The 21,321-nt window shown below is 36.1% G+C and overlaps 1 protein-coding gene across 1 annotated transcript; it reads left to right on the top strand.

Annotated features, from left to right (window-relative positions):
- The first annotated feature begins 1,201 nt into the window (after positions 1–1,201).
- On the top strand, positions 1,202–19,717 carry LOC113044335 (sodium/potassium/calcium exchanger 2-like). The gene is made up of 10 exons (XM_026204240.1): positions 1,202–1,418; positions 3,740–4,796; positions 14,619–14,648; positions 14,769–14,877; positions 14,982–15,056; positions 15,689–15,765; positions 15,890–16,030; positions 16,280–16,369; positions 17,770–17,936; positions 18,039–19,717. The coding sequence occupies exons 2-10, from the start codon at positions 3,891–3,893 to the stop codon at positions 18,286–18,288; spliced, it is 1,845 nt and encodes a 614-aa protein (XP_026060025.1). The 5' UTR covers positions 1,202–1,418; positions 3,740–3,890; the 3' UTR covers positions 18,289–19,717.
- Positions 19,718–21,321: the final 1,604 nt, after the last annotated feature.

Below are 21,321 nucleotides of genomic sequence, written 5' to 3'. Positions count from 1 at the left end.
TGCAGGAGGAGGATCTTTCACCCTGCAGAACACAGTTAGCCTCAGGGCAGATGTGTTCGCACATTCGGCATGATTTTCCACAGAAGTGCATGGACCAGTCTTCTGGCCCATTTCCTGGAAGATTGTGTGGTTGATTGGAGGTGGAATTAGTCAATAGTTAAGCTGAAATGTCCTCTATACAGTGCAGGGTCAGGTTCAGTTGCATCCAGTATACTGCGCTCAAATGCTATTTAAAGCCGAGCGAAAGCTGTGGCCTTACAGGCCTAATCTTCTCTTCACAAAGATGCATTAATCTATGGCTTCAATCTATGGGGCTGGATGGCAGATTTATGTCCTGCGAGAGTGGGATGGATTACAGCTGCATCAGGACTCAATAGTATTTGTGTATATCTTGTCCTTGTGTGTGGGTCTCGCTGATATGCATCGCTCTCTGGGAACAGGCCCTTGAGGAAAAACAGAGTTTATCTGAAAGGGAGGGATGGAGTGGGAGGGGAACAGTGTGGAGATTACATAATATTCACCATGGTTTAAGAGAGTGGCTAAAGGTAATCTTAACCTTTCTACACAGATGACCACTCAAGAGCTGAGATCATAGCTAGATTAGTGAGTTCTGGAACACATAGAGAAAGAATAGTGGTTGAGTTAACATACCTGATGTGATGATGAGATTAGAAAATATAGGGGTATGGGAAAATATGGTATTTTGTTATGCAAATATAATACTTTGGATTATAAAAGCTATCTTGTCTTTGCATTCTGAAATAATAGTTAATTGAATAATAATTAATACTATTTGCTTCAAGGCATCAAATCAAAGTATGAAGTGTCACAATAATAATATTATGATTATACAAATGGAACATAAGTAGATGGAATTAAGGGGTTAAATCATTTTGGAAAGTTTTTCGTGTTTTACAAAGAGTCTGCTTTTTTTAATGTCTTTTAAATGCATGCCGTTTCTTTTCAACACATATTGAGTGACAGCACAGGATAGATTTGCACTTCAATGCTTGTACTTTAAATAATTTAAAAATTAAACTAGTGAAGACTAAAAGTTCAGTAAAATTGTTTCAAACTTGTGAGACCAGTTACAGTATCCCATATGCAAAAAATGTGCATAAAATCTTAAAATCATAATTTAAAACAAACACACAATGACACATAATGTGTTCTTTTCACCATTGCAGGTTATGTACTGTACCCAACTTGTCAAGGACAGAACAAATGCAGAAGGGATGGTGCAAGGAAGGAGAGATTGAGACGGGGGAGGGAGGAAAGATCAGACCTAGCCTTTAACCTGTGGCAGCAGAAGCAGCATTCTTGATCCATGACAGTGAAACAGCAAGTGCTTAGTGTCCATAAGTCTGTAGGATTCATCTGAAGGATTCACCATCCACGCTAAACTACCAGATGGGAAGGTAAATTGATTTATTCAGTAGTAGTATTCTGATATTTGTGTGCTCTCCTGTTTTTCTGCTTTTATTCTTTCTTGATGAAGAGTTTTTCATGTAAATGCAAAATATCTATAAACCTAGCTTAAGGAACAATGCATACATACAAAAAATACATAATGTGATTATTTTATATTAACATAAAATGATTGGATGATCGTTTACCCCATTTACCATCTATAAATTTGTATTAAAATCAAGGTGACTGATGCAGATGGTGTTCATTTACTGTACAGGTGCATTTAACTGGTCACTGTTTTCTAAATGTTCCTATGATGCAGATGTGATCACTGGTAATAAATATACATTAGTGTGTGTGATACAGTATGTGCTGACATATAGTGTGAGATGAGTAAAAGTAAAGGCTGTGTAAACCAGGATAACTGTGGCCTATAGATCCGATTAAATTCTTAGCTTGACAGATGGACTCATCAGAGGAAGTAGCCAGGAGTTTGAAAAATGTAAATATAAATGATAAATAAGTATAAAAAATATTCATAATATTAAATAAAGTCTATGCAATAAACTATATGAATAAAAATAAATATAAATACAAATAACATTAATGACTTGTAGGTCAAAGTGTTAATATTTTAAATTAAAATGTTAATTATATTAGATGAGCCATTTTGAAGCTAACAGCCAGTTCACAGTATGCACACATATGTCTTTCTATAGAATGGTGTTATTTGGTGGAAGAATTGCTTAATTATTTTAAATAATACATGTAACTACCAATAACTGGTTGTTTCTGTTATTTTGTCATTCTGATTTATATGAGTATTAAGCAATGCAAGACATATAGATTATTGGTTTAATATCTCATGTTTTGTGTGAATGATTAATTGCTGTACTATTAGTTGCATGCATTGTGTGAGTATCAGGAGGTGTCAGCCAGATTGTATACTGGTTAAGACGCATGAGCACATGTCCTCCTATAACCTATAGATGCCAGATAGGATCAAAAGTGGCTCTCTTGGTTGGTCAATTTTTGGAAGCGGTTTGTTATATTTAGATACTGGGTTCAATCATTGGCAATGTTAACTGTAACTCACTGTCATATTTAGACTGTTGTGGACTGGCAGTTATATGGGATGATATTCTATTGTAGGATTCACATGGTAGTCGGTAGGCCTTCAAAAAAGAAAAAGGTAACTGTATGTGTTGTCTGATATGATTAAGTGATTTAAAGTGATGGTGTAAGCATGTATCATGCTTATTTATGCGCAATAAAATGTGCTAATATGGTAACATCTAAATTAATTAGTTTTTATCAAGACTAATATGATTGAATTTGTTTTATTCAATGCAGGTATGGCTGAATCATTCTGACTATACACCAATTTAAGTGACTTTAGTGGGATAGTTGGCCCCAAAAATAAAAATTCTGTCATTGTTTACTCACCCTCCACTTCTTCCAAATCTCTATTCGTTTCTTTCTTCTGTTGAACACAAATAAAGATATTATGAAAATGCTGGTAGCCAAATAGCTAACAGTAGCCATTGACCCTTTTCAATACTATAAAAGTCATCTGCTCTAATAATGTAAATGTAAATGAGGTGGGAAGAGTTTAGTAACAGTCTAGTTGTCACACCAATTAGACTTACATCTCAATGGCTCTATTATACTGGAAAAGAGAACTTGTGATGTGTACCAAACAAAAAACCGCAGGATCTGTCATTGCCCTTAACCTTTCTGTTACCAGTATGGGAACCTGTAGCTAAAATGGCTGAGAGTGTTCATTTTATTCTTTTTAATTTCTTCTTTTTTTTTTTTTACTAAAAATGTTTGCTTACCAGAATTCTTCTAAATACTTTTTTGTTATTTTGCATTTGGAATAAGAAAGATTTGGAATAACATGTCCAAAATTAAAACAGAATTTGGAACTCTTTTGTGCTAACATTAAAGAGAAGTCAACAGTGTTGCTTTAAATCAACAATCAGCAGCCTTATGGGGCAGATGTGGGATCAGTCTGAGAAACACTGTACTCCTTTGCCACTGCAAAGACATACTCTGGAAGTTAATAGGTTGCAGCGAGGAGACTGACAGCCAGCTACCTGATTGGCTGATGAAAGCATGTTATATTAATCCTACTTAAATGACGTAGGATAAATTTGAAATAAACTGAATATCCATGCCATTGTCATACTAAAAGTTGATATTTTTCATCATGTTTGTTTTGATTCAAAATTATGAGGTAAATCAGAATTTTCAAAGGCAAATGTATTCTGATCCAGAGAAATCTAACCTTTTTTTTTTTTTATTCTTGTGATGTGTTGTGTTTCAGAGATTATTATGAGGAAGCCGTTAGATACTCTGGACCCTGCAAGGAATCGGGGAGTATATTGTTCCTGTCAGGTTTAAGTAGAGTGGGCGTGTGATCATGTCCGGCACTCCATAGTTTTCCGACCACCGGACCCCTGAGCTGCCCGTCAACCATGGATCCAGTGCTCCCCAGTGTTAAACTGGGGTCAGATCGTACCCCTCTGCAGCGGAACAGCAAGCGTCACCGAGTGCATCACGTCAGGAGGAAACTACGTCCTTCTCGGATTTTTGGTTTTATTCTGAGCATCTCTGCCCTCTCATTGTTCCTGTCTTGGAGTGCCTTTACTTTCACTTTGGGCCCATTCCCAAGATGGACGCCACTCACCTTTCTCACCAACCATGATGGACTTGCAGAGTCAGTGCCACACAGAACTGTCCTATCTTCTGTCTCTGAGCACAATGTTTCGGCAGATGTGCCCATCGCTATGGCCTCATCCAATGAGCACAAGGGAGACTATCCAGAGGATCTGTTCACACTGGAGGAGAGGAGGCAAGGTGCAGTCGTGCTGCATATGTTCGGCATGATGTACATGTTCATTGCCCTTGCTATCGTCTGCGACGAGTTTTTTGTCCCCGCTCTCACCGTAATCACAGAAAAACTGCAGATCTCGGATGACGTAGCGGGTGCCACCTTTATGGCCGCTGGAGGCTCTGCTCCCGAGCTCTTCACCTCTGTGATCGGTGTGTTCATCTCACACAGCAACGTGGGCATCGGGACCATCGTGGGTTCTGCTGTCTTCAACATCTTGTTCGTCATCGGGATGTGCGCTCTCTTTTCACGCGAGATCCTCAACCTCACCTGGTGGCCTCTGTTCAGAGATGTCACCTTTTATATCATTGGACTTATTATGCTTATCGTTTTCTTCCTGGATAACTACATTACCTATGTCGAGAGCATTGGACTGTTACTCTGTTACGCAAGCTATGTCACTTTCATGAAGTACAATGTGACTGTAGAGACTGTAATCAAGACTAAATTGCTCAGGAATCAAGTGGACGACATTGAAGCTCCTCCTAAGGTAAGTCAAAGTGTTCCAGGTGAATTAATCTGCTTCCCAGGTCAAAGGTTGCATTCTCCTTCATGTCTCCTTCCACTCCTGTTAGGAATCAGTATATCACAGTGGTTCTCAACCAGGGTGCCGGGACACAGGATGACTTTTATAACATAATTAATATGATATAATAAATATTATTAGCTATTTTGCTATTAAATACTATTAAATTATTTTTTATTAACTATTATTATTTGAAATGCTGAAAAAACAATGACATTTTCAGTTTCTGTTTATAATATTTTACAGATAGATAGATAGATAAGATAGATAGATTGAGAACCACTTGTGATTTTAAGATGAACCCAAGTGCTAATGAAATAACTAGTATTTAATAACACCTTAGTTCTTAAAATATGCCATTGTGCAAAAAAAAGTATTGTACCACTTATTAAATATATACTTGTACAGAGCCCCTAAAAGGTCATGGTGATGATAAAAAGAATGTGAATGGAGAAAAAATTATATTTCAATGCTTTGATGGCTTTTTCGGGGAAATGCTATAATCTGCAAAGCATTATATGCATGCATACATAATGGCATTCAAACATAAAAAAAAGTTTACTTTTTTTATCTTCCAACAGTTCCAATTATTAAGCTCATTCTCACTGGTTTTTATGGTGCATTTTGGGAATTTCTGTGGATCTTGAGCACTTAAAGGTGTCGTATGATGCTTTTTAAAAGATCATTATTTTGTGTATTTGGTGTAACAGAATATGTTCAAAAAACACATTATTTTTCAAATACTGTACATTATTGTAGGTCCTCTATGCCCCACCTCTCTCAAACGTGACATTTTCTACAAAGTCCCTGCTTCTGAAAAGCACAGTCTGCTCTGATTGGCTAGCTGACCCAGTGCATTGTGATTGGCAGAATACCGCAAGCAATCTTCGGAAATGTAGCCCCCCTTTTCATAATCGCAAGCGTCATCTTTCAAAATAAATGAAAACATACTTAATAACGTCCTTAGTTTTACCATCAGTTCAAGTCCAAAAGGGGAACAGAGTTACGTGACCGACACATTGATGAAGCTGGTTTGTGTTTGCAGTACACAAGCCACGGATGGTTAAGACAGCTGACTCCACTGTGTGACCATCTCTCTCTCTCTCTCTCTCTCTCTCTCTCTCACACACACACACACACACACACACACACACACACGCTTGCGCGCGATGCACAAAACTCTGCATTTGAACATTCAATAGCAAATACTTAAACTAATAACAAAACATAGTTACAGTAGCTGATTCAGAAACACAAGATTGTTGTAGCCAAGTCAGAATTACTTCCTCTTCTGGGTTCACAAAACGATTGTCCCATAAAACGTGTTGCTGTTCTGTTGTAAGTAATCTTAAAGATTCCTAAATGCATCTACTTTCAGAAGGCCAAATAAATTGCTTTTGCTATTGCCTAGATACACACTGCATTTCTCTGACATGGCTGCTTCAACACAAACTACAGTTTCTGAAACCAGGCCTTCTTTCTTTGTGTGAACATTCGGGCGGCATTACGCCAATATTTCCACATATTGATGTAGACATGTGGGGGCATGTTTGAATGAGACTTTTTTTTGGGGGGGGGGGGGGGGGCATGGCAGAGTCTTAACTTTGATAAAGAAAATCTCTTTGGGTTTGAAACTTTAGTCTTTGAAACTTTATAGATATTCTTCATGCACCAAGAGCTTGTAAAACTCCAAAGAGAAAGGAAAAAGTTTGCATCACATGACCCATTTAACAGAAAAAGAAGCTGATTGCAACAGCAGTTGGAGCGGAACCCAACTGTTGGCTGAGAATCAATGTTCCCAATGAAAAGAACACAGACAGTTTTATCACCTCTCTGAGCCGGATTAGGCATTATATCAGGTGTCACCTTGACAGAGCAGACAACACTGCTCTGAGAGAGCACCATTAGCTGAGTAAGACCAGAACCACTGCTGTATAGACAGAGATGGACAGCAGAAAGACAATAAAAAAGAAAAAGTAGTAGAGATGAGGAAAGATGGAGTTAAGGAAGAAAGTTGTTAAAATCTTTTACTTTCCCCTTTTGCTGAAACCTGTGTTTTGTCAGCCAGACATCTCAAGAGGCATAGATATCTATTTTTGTCTTTTCCTGGCACAATTAGCTTTGTTAATACTACCTCACAGAGTTGTGTTTAAATTTGTGAGTCTTAACCAGTATTTCCTCTATCTTTTTTACCCAGTAAAAATATTTCTCAACAAATTAGAATATGGTGACATGCCAATCAGCTAATCAACTCAAAACAACTGCAAAGGTTTCCTGAGCCTTCAAGATGGTCTCTCAGTTTGGTTCACTAGTCTACACAATCATGGGGAAGACTGCTGATCTGACGAGGAATGGACTGAGGCTGGGGTCAAGGCATCAAGAGCCACCACACACAGACGTGTCAAGGAATTTGCTGAACAACAGACAACGTCAGAGTCGTCTTACCCTGGCTTAGGAGAAGATGAAGTAGACTGTTGCCCAGTGGTCCAAAGTCCTCTTTACAGTTGAGAGCAAGTTTTGCATTTCATTTGGAATTCAAGGTCCTAGAGTCTGGAGGAAAGGTGGAGAAGCTCATAGCCCAAGTTGCTTGAAGTCCAGTGTTAAGTTTCCACAGTCTGTGATGATTTGGGATGCAATGTCACCTGCTGGGGTTGGTCCATTGTGTTTTTTGAAAACCAAGTGCCACAAACTGATCACCTCCATGCCACACTGAATTGAGGCAGAAATTAAAGCAAAAGAAGACCTTACTAAAGTACTGAGTACATGTACAGTAAATGAACACTTTCCAGATTGCCAACAATTCACTAAAACATTTTTTTATTGGTCTTATGAAGTATTCTAATTTGTTGAGATTTGGTGGGTTTTTGTTAAATGTGAGCCAAAATCATCACAATTAAAAGAACCAAATACTTAAACTACTGCAGTCTGTGTGCATTTAATTTATTTAATACACAAGTTTCATAATTTTAGTTGAATTACTGAAATAAATGAACTTTTCCATGACATTCTAATTTATTGAGATGCACCTGAATAGTGAATAATATTGACCCATTGCTGCAGGTTATATTAATAATGTATTATTATATGCCATGCAGGTATTATGTATTATTGATCATTTAAGAGGCCCTAATGAGGCCAGTTAGAGCCATATAGAAAAAAACATATTATAGAACAATTCACATTGGATTTTCACCCTTCTGGATTGGAATAAAAAATGGCTTTGGTTTAAGACTTCTAAAATTAAAATGAATTGTGGTAGAGCTGAAGCTCGGGTTAATCCAATAAGATGTGATCCTTTTAGTACCTCTAAGTATAGATGAGTGTCCTGTTCTTTTTAAACTGTGCTCAGATATGGAGTGTTGTGGGAAGCTCTTCAGGTTTTTGAATGACATTTATTTTTTGCAGGAAGACCCTAGTCACTTAGTATTTAATGTAGAAACATGGTGGATATCTGCATTTCTGCTTGTGGTTTGTGACTCCCAACCTGAAATCCTTTGTAATCCCAAATCAGCTGCTTAGAAGGGGTGACGCCAACCAAAGTAAGAAGACTCTTAGTGCTTAGGGGAGTGACCTGGCTTCTGAAGAAGACTTTTGAGAGAATATTGTACATTACAACAACCCTTTTCACTATCTGTCCTACATCACACAATTTCCTGGAAAGCATATTTTAATGAATTAATGAGTGATGCTGCTATGGATATATTAAATGATTTTCATAGAAAATTGACAGCAAATTTGGATATGACATTTAAATAAGCAGCCGTTCATCTGTAATATAATTACATAATTCCAGTCATATTTTTATTTTACGGTCCAATTATCACTATTAACTATTAACTTCTAGTTTGCCTTCATAAACTCTTAATATGCTGCTCTATATGTAATAAGGTACTTGTTAAATTTAGGTATGGGGATTGGATCAAGAGATCTAAAATATGGTCATGCAGTATAAGACATTAATATGTACTTTATAAATCCTAATAAACAGCCGACATACTAGTAATATGCATGCTAGCTAATGAGAATTGGTCCTTAAAATAAAGTGTTATCATAATTCACCATAAAAACAGCTTTTCTGTTGTGGTCTTTATCTCAGTGTACATTTTTTTAAGTATAATTTGTAATTCTTTAAGTGTAAAACTAGTGAATAATAAAAAATAAAATGTTCACCTTTAATTTTATAAACTGAGGAAAATCTGAAGAAAATTCAGTGTGATTGCTAGAAGTATTTGGAAGATGAGCCAAAGTGTACTTAAAGTTGCAGTGAAACTAGCCACAGATATTTTCTTCTGTATTGTGACATCCCAGTGAAAAAAAAAAAAAAAAAAAAAAAAACTCCCATCTATTAAATGTTATTGAATTATCAAACCTATTTTGCATTTTGTAATACTGTATAATATTCTCAGTGCCTTAGTAAACTCTAAGGAAAACTCTTAGAGTTTGGCAAAGTATAGTGAGTAAACAGTAAACGCTACTTAGTAATCTCTGTAGTAAGGCAAATCTTTGCTGGTGTAATTCAAACCATATTTAACTCTATATGAAAAGTAAAGAAAGGAGAGTGTAAGAACCTGGCATCATGTGTTGTGTGAGTTAATTTGTGAATCCTTCTGCCTCCGTCTCTAAAAGTGGTTACCTGTCAATTTTAGGCGCTTTAGCGTGCTGGCCTGCCTTCTCTGTTTAACTACTGGACTCTTGCTAAGAGACACCCTATAGGCAATTCAAGTTCCTAGATGACCCACATGAATAAACCTGCAATGAAGTCCACATGATTTATGACTTTTTTAAAACTGTCTGTCACAGTTTGCAAAACTGAAATTAATGTTCAACTGGATCTTTCAAACACAAAGATGATTCAGCATCTTGAGTATCTCTGTTACATCATACTGAATGATCTTCATTAGTTAAGGCATAGAGCCAGGAGACCAACAAGAACTTTGCTCTGTCTTATGTGCTCTGATGCTTTTGTGATGTAACAGGTGGTCTATATATCTGATGTTATACTGAATTATATACAGTAGACTGATTGAGTTCCTGCTGCTACAAAAGTTTGTTATGTTTAATATATTAATTTGTAAATCTTAAGTGAAACGATGAAGTTTTTAATGATTTAATTGAAAGTGGAAGAAAAGTATGAATATCCAAGCAGAAAATTGTGACTTTTGCATCACTGCTTAAAATGTAGAAGTTATATATACACGTTCTTTCCACTCTATAGATAAAACTGTAATGGTGGCATTGCATGGATCCAGCATTGCATGCTAATTGGTCCAACTGATTGTTAAACTGTTACTCTGCAAAGTTCATTAGCAGCTCTTTAGTAAGACTGCCCTTGATCCCCAGGACTTCCTTTTCAGCATTCATGTCTTGTGTAAAATACATATCAAATCCGATTACTAATTTATATAATATTTTTGAATTATGTTTTGGATTTTCAGTACTGGAAAATATTTCTCTAGGTTTTTTTCCCCCCACAATCAAATTGTAGTCATGCATAAAGTTTTAAATTGAAGGATTCACAAGGTCAGTTGTTTATTTTCTAACATTTTCACATGGTGTCGACAGGTTAGAATTTAAGCACTGTGTGCACGCCTGGTGAAACATCTGTAAGAAATCTTTTTTTTTTTTTTACGCAACACATATGGTAGCTCGCCAGACTCCAGACAACTGAAGGCCAAAACAAGGGCAATTCTAATCTTGGAGCTAATACTTTTCTGCTTTAGTTTTTGGTCTCAGATAGTGCTTAAAGATCTCTTCTGATAAATTAAATGATCAGTTCAATATTTCTTTCAACTTGTTTAAAAGTGTGTGCTCTTTTTGATTCAGGATTCAGTTTTGAGAGTCTGATGATTTTAAGGTCTTGTGTGTAGTTTTGATGTTTGATGCACTGCTTAATGTTTAAAATGGTGTTCACATGATTGGCATGTAATGAATTTTATAATGTGAGAATATAGTTCCATCTGGTAGTAAAATATAACTTTAATTTGTAAATATTGCAGAATCTTTTGCAGGAAAACTCTATTTCAGTCTTATTTTAAAAATTCACGTTTGTTTCAATGTTACTCCAATGCCATTTCTTTGTAATTATGAAATGTACTAGCAATTTCTGAGTGGAAATTGTTTCTACACCATTTTTTCATCTTTATAATTCCTGTAACTATCAAGTTTTTAAAACTGTAAGAGAATAGCGAAGTCCACACCACAACTATAACTATAACAATAATGACAGAGAAATGATATTGCTGGGATCAGATTCTGGGCAATTTTTTTCATCTTATGACTGATAAAACATCAACAGGAAATAAGAATCCATCCTACTTTAATTGGACAGTATTTAGAAGGTGGGTTAGAATAATGTTGCCAATCCATTTGTCTGGAGGCTAATGTAGTTCAGTTTTAATTCTTAGTGCGAACAGCCTTATCTCAGACGTTTAAGATTGTTGTCCTAGCAGCAGGACGTCCGGTAATGTCAGAGAGCTTCAGCGAGCTGGTCTCTGGTTGGCTGACCTCTGCTTTAAAGCTCGTTGAGCACACAGAGCTCAGCTGTATTTCCACAGGCAATGCTGGCTATAGGCCAGAGCTTATCTTCCACCTGCAGAAAGACCAAAGCTGGGAAGGGAGGAACATGAACAGAGAGCGAATGGCAGAGCCCGCTAACCATGAAGGAAATGTGCTTTATCCTCTATGCTCTACTAGGCTGATTAGGTTTAATTAAGGCTGCTCGTGTGTCTCTGCTGGGCCAACTGATTTTCTCTTGAGGACACCGCTAGTGCTGCCATAACTTTTTCACCTTTAAAATAAAAGCATTTGCTAAATTACTAAATGTAAATGTATTATATTCATATGTGTGTGTGTGTGTGTCATAGTCAATTATGTATGTAGCTACAGTTGTGCTCGTAAATTTACTTACCCTTTGCAGAATGTGCAAAATGTTAATAATTTAAACAAATTAAGAGGGATCATGAAATTTGCATGTTACTTTTTTATTTAGTACTGTTCTGAAGAAGCTATTTCACATAACAGATGTTTGCATATTCTCCACAAGACAAAATCATAACTGAATTGATAAAAATTTCCCTTAAAGGCATTTTCAACCTTAATACAATTGGTAATTTTCTGCATGATCCACAACTGTTTTTGTGATAGTTGTTCATGAGTGCCTTGGTTAGTCCTGAGTAGTTTAACTACATGCTGTTCTTCAGAAAAATCCACCGCCTCCTGTACATTCTTTGGTTTTACCAAAAGTGACTGTTTGATTTTGAGATCCATATTTTCACACTGAGGACAACTGAGGAACTGAGAGACAAAAGGTGGAAACATTTACTGATGCTCAAGAAGGCAACACAATGCTTTAAGAGCTGGGGGAAGTCAATTCTAAACAGGATGATGATGTGTATATTTTTCTCATATTGTTTAACAATCATATTTTTTCATTAAGTTCTGTGCTTCAGAAGCTACATAAATACTTACATGTTAGCAGAAAACAAAATAAGTACCATTTATCCTGATCATCCAATTTAAAAAGTTTACACCCCCCGTCTCATTGTGTGGTCTTCTTGAGCATCAGTACATTTTCACCATTTGTAATAGTTATGCATGAGTCCCTTGTCCTCAGTGTTAAAAGATAGATTTCAAAATCATACAGCCAATGTTGAAAAGGGTTCAAATATGCAGAGGGTTCAAATATGTATATTTATACTATACTTATACATACACATATATGTACACACACACACACTATGTTTTTGTGAAAAGTGGGGACATCCCTTAGGCGTAATGATTTTTACTCCCTACACCAGCCCTACACCTAACCCTAACCCTCACAGGAAACTTTGTGCATTTTTACTTTCTCAAAAAAAAAACTCATTCTGTACGATTTATAAGCATTTAGAAAAATGGGGACATGGGTTATGTCCTCATTAGTCACCCTCTCCTTGTAATACCTGTGTCATACCCATGTCATTATACAGAGTTGTGTCCTGATATGTCACAAAAAAACATGCCCCCCCCCCCCCCGATTTTAAAATGGGTTTTGAAGGATGAATTTTGAGATTTTATGTTTTCAAGTGATATATAACTTCTGATGATTTCTAAAATGTGATAGAGAAAAAGGCAACGAGGAAGTCTTTTTTTTAAACAAAGGTCAAAGCTCCTTTCGTAATGTAGATTTCTGAGGGTGCACTCTTGTCATAAATTGATCTATAACTTTTCCTACATAATTTTTAACAAAAAATATTGGTATAATATATATTTGGGAGTCTTAGACCTTTCCAACGATATATAGTTTGTCAAGATTAGATTAGATTTGATTGTAATATAGTATAGTCAACGTAGGCGTCCCGTATTCGGGACGGGGTGACATTAAACAGGTTAAACACAACGATGATTCAGCATCTTGAGTCTCTCTGTTACATCATACTGAATGATCTTCATTAGTTAAGGCATCGAGCCAGGAGACCAACAGAAACTTTCTTCCATCTTATGTGCTCTTATGCTTTTGTGATGTAACAGGCAGTATATTTATCTGACGTTATACTGATTTATGTACAGTAGACTGATTGAGTTCCTGCTGAGATTTTGAGGGCAGATTTTGTCATTTTCATCTTTTAGTTTCAATGGTTTCTTAGAAACTGTTATTGATGGTATTTTAGAGATGGGTCAAAATTCTATTATTGGCCTCCTATACAATAGTCAAGAAGTGCTATTTAGGTTCAGGCATAAGTCTTAGCTGTTTTTAGCAGTGCTGTGTAACAGCTTAACATGTTCTTGGTTACCTGTATGGTGGGGATAGATTGAACTGATTGAACTAAAGGTGGCCTTAAATGCCCTCTTATTGTTGTTTCACTCCATTTATTTACTGCATACTGCATTATTTAATTACATTTTTTTTTTAAGCAATGGGGTTTTCCCATTCTATTTATTTATTTATTACAAATATGATCAGATTTAACAACTGACTCTTTCATATTATTTCCTGTATTTATAGTAATTAAAGGCAGTCAAATCTTTGTTAATGCAGACATATAAACTTGGTAAATATTCAGCACTGTCCGTTGATCTACACAAACAAACACAAGCAAAGGCAAATTAAACTGAGTCAAAAGTGAGGACATGTTTAATGTTTAAAATTATTTCTGTTTCAACTTTCTATTTATTAAAGAATCCTGAAAAAAGTATCTTGGTTATGCAGCACAATTGTTTTCAAAATTGATAATAATAAGAGATTTTTTGAGCACCAAATCATCACATTAGAATGATTTCTGAAGTACCATGTGACACTGAGGACTGGTGAAATTTCATCTTAAATATATATATAAAACAGTTATTTAAAATTATAATACTGTATCAATGTAGTACTGTTTTGATCAAATAATTGCAGCCTTGGTCATTTCAACACATAATCCAACTCCAAACTTATAGTGTGTGTTTACTGTACAGTATGTATGATTGTATATATACCACAATTAAACTTAATATGGTGAGCAGAAAACCATGGCTGTTAACATTTTCAGTAAAATACTTTTTAAAAAAAGTCCTGATAATGCTGGAGCTGCTGTTGCTGCTTTAGTGTTGATAAAACAATTATCTTACTTAGATTAAAACTTGACCACTAGGTAAAATTCATCATCACTGGAAATAAATGACAGATTTTTGCTCTGATATCAGAGTGTTGTTTCTGTGTAAGCAAAACTATGTATATTTCCTGTATTTGAGTTTCTCTGAAAATGACTTTAAGAAGTTGTTTTAAGGTGAATTTACTGAGTTCTGTTTCTCTCTTTTTTTCCCAAGGTTATCCCTGATGATGAGAATAAACTCTCGGTAAGCATCATCATCATCATCATCAACAGGAAGCATCATCATCATCAGGACCCTATCAGTGTAACATGCATAACAGTACATTTAGACATCTAAAGACATTTCTTATATTTATCCCTATAGGCTAAACCCCGCCTCCAGAGGGGAGGAAGCTCCGCCTCCCTCCACAACACCCTCATGAGAAACAGCATCTTCCAGCTAATGATTCACACTCTCGATCCTCTCAGCGAAGGTAATAGTGTGCAAATACATACACTCCAAAATTACAAATATACACAATTGACTTCCATCATAGATTCGTTAAGTTTTATTAATAAAATATGGCATATATTCTAGGGAGGTTCAAGGAGAAGGCATCAATTCTACACAAGATTGCAAGAAAAAAGGGACAAGATGAGGCAAATGGTGTTGGTATGTTTAATATTTTGTGTAACAGCATTCCTTAACCATTTTACTTCAATAATGAGACATGTTTCTGAGTAAAATCAGCATAATCGCTGTAGGGTTGGAATTTTTAACCACTGAAGAGTGGTCTTTCCATTCCAACTCTGTTTGAAGTGAAGTGAAGTGAAGTGACATTCAGCCAAGTATGGTGACCCATACTCAGAATTTGTGCTCTGCATTTAACCCATCCGAAATGCACACACACAGAGCAGTGAACACACACACACACACTGTGAGCACACACCCGGAACAGTGGGCAGCCATTTATGCTGCGGCGCCCGGGGAGCAGTTGGGGGTTCGATGCCTTGCTCAAGGGCACCTAAGTCGTGGTATTGAAGGTGGAGAGAGAGCTGTACATGCACTATCCCCACCCACAATTCCGTCCGGCCCGAGACTAGAACTCACAACCCTTCGATTGGGAGTCCAACCCTCTAACCATTAGGCCACGACTTCCCCCCAGCGCAAGTATATGAAAAGTAAAGGGATTATATGCTGTTAGTGTTGTGGTTTATGTGGATTTCAGTGTTTAAATCACACCATTACATGTTATAATAATGAAATAATATTTCATTTCAGATTTCTGTTGTTTCATTTTCTAGTTGACAAGAATCTTCAGAACAGCACTAATGTGGAGGTTGAAGTCACTCCACCTATGAATGGCAGTGCTGGAGCTGAGGTGCTGTCGCAACACGGCTAGATCATCGTGATTTATTCAAATATAATGGAATCCTTAAAATTCTAATATTACAACATCACAGGCAACTGAATGCCATCATGTTTTTGTGGTTCTAATCTCAAAGGCTGCTGAGGAGGAGGAGGAAGATGAAGACCAGCCTCTGAGCTTGGCTTGGCCAGACACACCGAGGAAGCAAGCAACATACCTCTTCATCTTCCCCATCGTCTTTCCATTGTGGCTGTCGCTGCCAGATGTTCGCAGAGATGTACGTTTTATTTTTATTTTTTATTATTATTTTTTTTTTTACATCCATTTAATGCAAAATAAACAAATTTGATTTAGCTATAATGCAGCTCTAATGAAGACGTTAGCTTCATCAGCCAGTTAATATCACTTAGATAGATAATATAAAGTGTCTTCAGTGTGTTGAAACAAACGGACTGGTGTTTTTTAAATATTTCAATAGCAAGCTGTCCCTTCCTAAATTTCCTTTCTATCCTCTCTTGTTCCATAGACATCAAAAAAGTTATTTCCGATCACATTTTTGGGATCTATTTCTTGGATTGCTATTTTCTCTTACCTGATGGTCTGGTGGGCTCATCAGGTACCTCATCTTCACCAACAGAACACACTCAACCAGTTTCACACATCCTGGGCTTTTCTGTTATAATGCAGTTTTTTTCACCAGTGGTTTTTATATTACTTTAAGTAATGCTATGGCATGCTGAATGTATGTCCAAAAAAGAAAATAACTGCGAGAGATAGAGGAGTGATCTCTCCTTATAACACTGCTCTAAATCTATATCTCAGAGACGTTCATTAAAAACCAGCCAAATCCCAAAGCCAATAAGCTATTCTTGTCTTTTCCATTAGAGGGAACTGTTCTGTAGCTCTTCTTCAGCTCCCTCTGTAGAAACTCATCTAAACCCATTGCATTGATTCGCTACCAGAACTAGAAACAACTAAATCGATTATGGTTACTTAACATAGTAAATCAGTACTATGAGTTTCTGGTAATAAAAAACGTCTGAAACTAGACAACTTTATAATAATTATCTGAGAAATACCAAAAATTATAATATTCCTATATGTTAATATGATAACTAAATGTTTTTTTGTTCATTTAAATAAATAGAGCCCTGCACATGAATGCAGGAAAAAATTAATAGGCTAAATCTTGTGCACTATTTCATTCCCTTGATTTATAAATTGTGCGCACAATTTACTATTTCGTTCCCTTGATTTTTAAATTGTGCGCACAATTTACTATTTCAATGCCTTGATTAATAAATTGTGGCACTATTTACTATTTCGTTCCCTTGATTTATAAATTATGCACACGATTTACTATTTCATTCCCTTGATTTATTAATTTTGCGCCAGTTTACTATTTAGTTCTCTCGATTAATAAATTGTGCGCATGAATTACTATTTTGTTCCCTCAGTTTATGAATTGTGCAAACGATTTAGCAAATCGAGGGAACGAATTGGCAAATTGAGGGAATGAAATAGTAATCGTGATCCTTGTGCACATTTTAGTACATCGAGGGAATGTATTAGTTAATCGTGTGCACAATTTATTTATTTTTTCTTGAAAGTCATGTGCGGGGCTCCATTGAAATAATAATAAGAATATTAGAATTAAGAATTAACTAAAAATAAGATGTCATTAGGATTGTAACCTAACAATTTACTGGAAAAAAAAAAAGTAAAAAAAAAAAAGTATAAAATGACAAAAGCTCCTAACAGATGTTGTGCTCTCTGGGATTTCAATTTTACACAAACTATAGATGTGATTTTGTGATCTTAGAAGGACAAATTATTTTACTGCCTGTTTTCCTGTTAAATTGCCCTTACAAAGATACCTGTAGTACTACTAGAGTAAAATCATAATAAATTAATGTAAGATATTAGAAAACAGCTGAGGAAATGCTTATTTAACACTGTTTTTTCATAGTATTTTCATAAGAAGTTTCAAACACCAAGTGCAAATTTCTCCCACAGGTTGGTGAGACTATTGGAATCACAGAAGAGATCATGGGTTTGACTATTCTAGCGGCTGGTACCTCCATTCCTGATCTCATCACCAGTGTTATTGTTGCTCGGAAGGGTCTCGGCGACATGGCCGTCTCCAGCTCAGTCGGCTCCAACATATTTGACATCACTGTGGGGTGAGAGATCTTCATCAGTAACACAAGAAACATCATGTGATAGACTCCCTAATGTAAAACTACTTTTTGAAATATCTCCCTGTGTCTGTTCACTGTCCCCAGCCTGCCTTTTCCATGGCTGCTCTTTTCATTCCTGAACGACCTGACTCCAGTGACCGTGAGCAGCAACGGCCTGTTCTGCGCCATCGTTCTGCTCTTCCTCATGCTCCTCTTCGTCATCATCTCCATCGCTGTGTGCAAGTGGAAGATGAGCAAGCTGCTGGGTTTCCTCATGTTCCTGCTCTACTTTGTGTTCCTGGTGGTCAGCGTAATGCTGGAGGACAAGATCATCATCTGCCCGGTCTCCATTTGATTTCTTTATCGCGCACGCCGTTGTTCATTTTCTGGGAACAAACCCTTATTTATTGGGCATCCGAATGATAACATGAGAACTTGACTGCAGCTGCACTGTGGCACTGCATATTTATATCCACTGAAGTCTGAGTAGCAGGGCTTTCCAAGCAGTAGTTTGTAATGGGAAAGTAGTGCAATATTCTGCATGCACTCTCAAAAGCAGTACATATAGACTTGATGTACTGTAGATTTAAGCCATTTCCAATACGCTGTATGAAGAGGATGGACTTTAAGAGCAAAGAGACACAACTTCCAGAGAGGAAGTGGACATCTATGGTGAATGTCCACAGACTCAGGAAAGGACATTTGGTGAAAATATGCAATAATAAATCGATCACGATCCTGGTACTGTACTTTTAAGCTCACGATAGCATAAGCCTTGTGTTGCACAGTAACTTTAAAAGAAGGACGAAACAAAGCTTTATATTTGCTTGGCCTGAACGCTGGTTCCTTTCTGATTGTTACTTCAGCATTTTCATTTTATTGAATATATTTGTAGACAAAGTCAGAAGTCTATTCTTAACAAAATATTTTAGGACTAAATGTAAGATTTATGTTGCTGAATTGCATATAAAACTTCCCACTGTCCATTTGGATGAAAAAGTTTTAACAATCTTATAAACTTCATGCAACACGTATGAGGGTTTTTATAGGATAACTAGAACGACAACAACAAAAATGTTTTTGTTGAGTGCAGAAATCTAACCTGTTTCTTTTCATTCATGTATGATTGGCAAATGTGCATTACATTCATTGGATTTTGTTAAAACTCTGTAGTTTTTATGTGCAATGTCAATACATAAATCTTAAATTTAGGTCCAATCTTTTTTTTTTTCAAGTCTAACAGCAAATAATCAGTATCCAGCTCAACGATTTGGAGTGCTTGCTGTACTATTGAATATAATTAACCACATTAATTGTTATTTGCAAATGCAATATTTTATATGTTTATTCTCTGGGACTGATATTTAATTTTGTGTGATTCGTTTAGCAAAATCCAATAAATGAATGAATAGTCCAAGTCATTTGCGTTTATAGAGGAGAACCAGTTATCGCACTCTTTTCACAATCAATTAGCAAAAGCTGTAATTTCTTGAGATAAAGGGTGTCTTCATCATCATCATCATCATCTTCAGCACCATCATCATCTGTCTAGACTGCAGTGTTCATGAACTTTTACAGACTCCACTGTTATCAGAGCTGCCAGCTGGTGTTTATGTGAGTAGATGTGTTCGAGAGTTTAGTGCACTTTTCAGAACTCTTTACCAATCATTCATCCCTGCCTGTATCTCTCATTCCTGTCTTAAAGGAACTCCCCACTTTTTTTTAATTAGGCTCATTTTCCAACTCCCCTAGAGTTAAACAGTTGAGTTTTACCATTTTCGAATCCATTTAATCGATCTCCGGGTCTGGTGGTAGCACTTTTAGCTTAGCTTAGCATAGATAATTGAATCTGATTAGACCGTTAGCATCTAGCTCAAAAATGACTGAAGAGTTTCTATATTATTCCTATTTTAAACTTTACTCTTCTGTAGTTACATCTTGTACTAAGAATGTATATATTTTTTTTTCTAGGCTGATATGGCTAGGAACTATACTCTCATTCTTGATAATAATCAAGGAACTTTGATGCTGTACAATGGGTGAAGCAGGCGCACTGATATTACACAGCACCTGAAAATAGTCTCCTACACCTCTGCTATTGCTGCAACTACACAAACTAGCTGGGGACTATCTTCAGGCTATAATATCACTTTACTATACCGGTATATATAATATCATAGCACCTGCTGCACCTATGGTACGGCAACAAAGCTCCTTGATTATTATGCTGGAATAAGAGTATAGTTCCTAGCCATATTAGTCCATAAAAATGGCAAATATTCATTTTCCGTCATTCTTAGTATACAAAATAACTACAGAAGTGTCAAGTTTTAAATAGGAAAAATATCGAAACTCTTTGGTAATTTTTGGGAAAGATGCTAACGGTCTAATCAGATTCAATGATCTATGCTAATCTAAGCTAAAAGTGCTACCGCTAGACACAGAGATCAGCTGAATGGATTCGAAAAATTGTAAAACTCAACTGTTAAACTCTAGGGGAGTTTTTAGGGGGAAATTTGCCTCTTTTTTTAAGCGGGGTGTTCCTTTAAATCATTTCAGATGATGGAATGAAATTTGGAAGTGAAAGTACTAAAGGAATGGAGCACCCAACAGCTTTTCAGTTGACTGGTACTCTTAGTTAAATACATATGTATCTATCCATTCATAATATCTGTGTATTTACATGAGTGATGGGCAAAATAAAGTTATTTCTAAACTTACACTAAAGCAGTATTACTTCAAATTTTATGTAGGGGGGTGTGGTGGGGGGGGGGGGGGGCTTCAAAATTTCAATTTTGAGCTTAAGTGCCTAAACTTTGTTTGTGATGTGAAAAACTGAGAAATTAATACTTTTGTCCTTAGATTTTTGTGATTACATGGTGAATTTTTATGCAATACAAAATTGTTGACGGGTTTGACCAATATGATCAATACAGTATGTGATGATTAATATTGCATAAGCATTGTTTAAATTTGAGAACTTTGAGATGATGATATAGTGTTTGATGTACTATAAATATTTGAATACAAAGCAAGTTTAAGCACAGCCATAAAAACAATCATAATTGATGTAAAGTCATATAATGCTATGATAAATTGTAATTCCACCTCATACGCTCAGCTGAAATTTTGTCTAATTAACATTTGGATTGCTAATATTGTCTTGACTTGGTTTAGCACTTTTCCCCCCACAAACCTTTGTTTTGAGATTAAACAATTATCACAGCAGATATTACATAATTTTATATAATAGTACAGTTTTTTTTTTACAATCATTTTATCACCAGTTTGAGAACCTTGATGTAATTTCTTTGGAAATCAGAGTTGTCGAATACAAAACTTTACATATTGCATTCATATCTTTAAAGAAGTCTTGCATTTGCAGAAG

Source organism: Carassius auratus, chromosome 26, assembly GCF_003368295.1.
Source record: "Carassius auratus strain Wakin chromosome 26, ASM336829v1, whole genome shotgun sequence".
Lineage (NCBI taxonomy): Eukaryota > Metazoa > Chordata > Actinopteri > Cypriniformes > Cyprinidae > Carassius > Carassius auratus.
The sequence above is the reverse complement of the archived record's forward strand: the minus strand, read 5'-3'. Positions and strand labels throughout refer to the sequence as shown.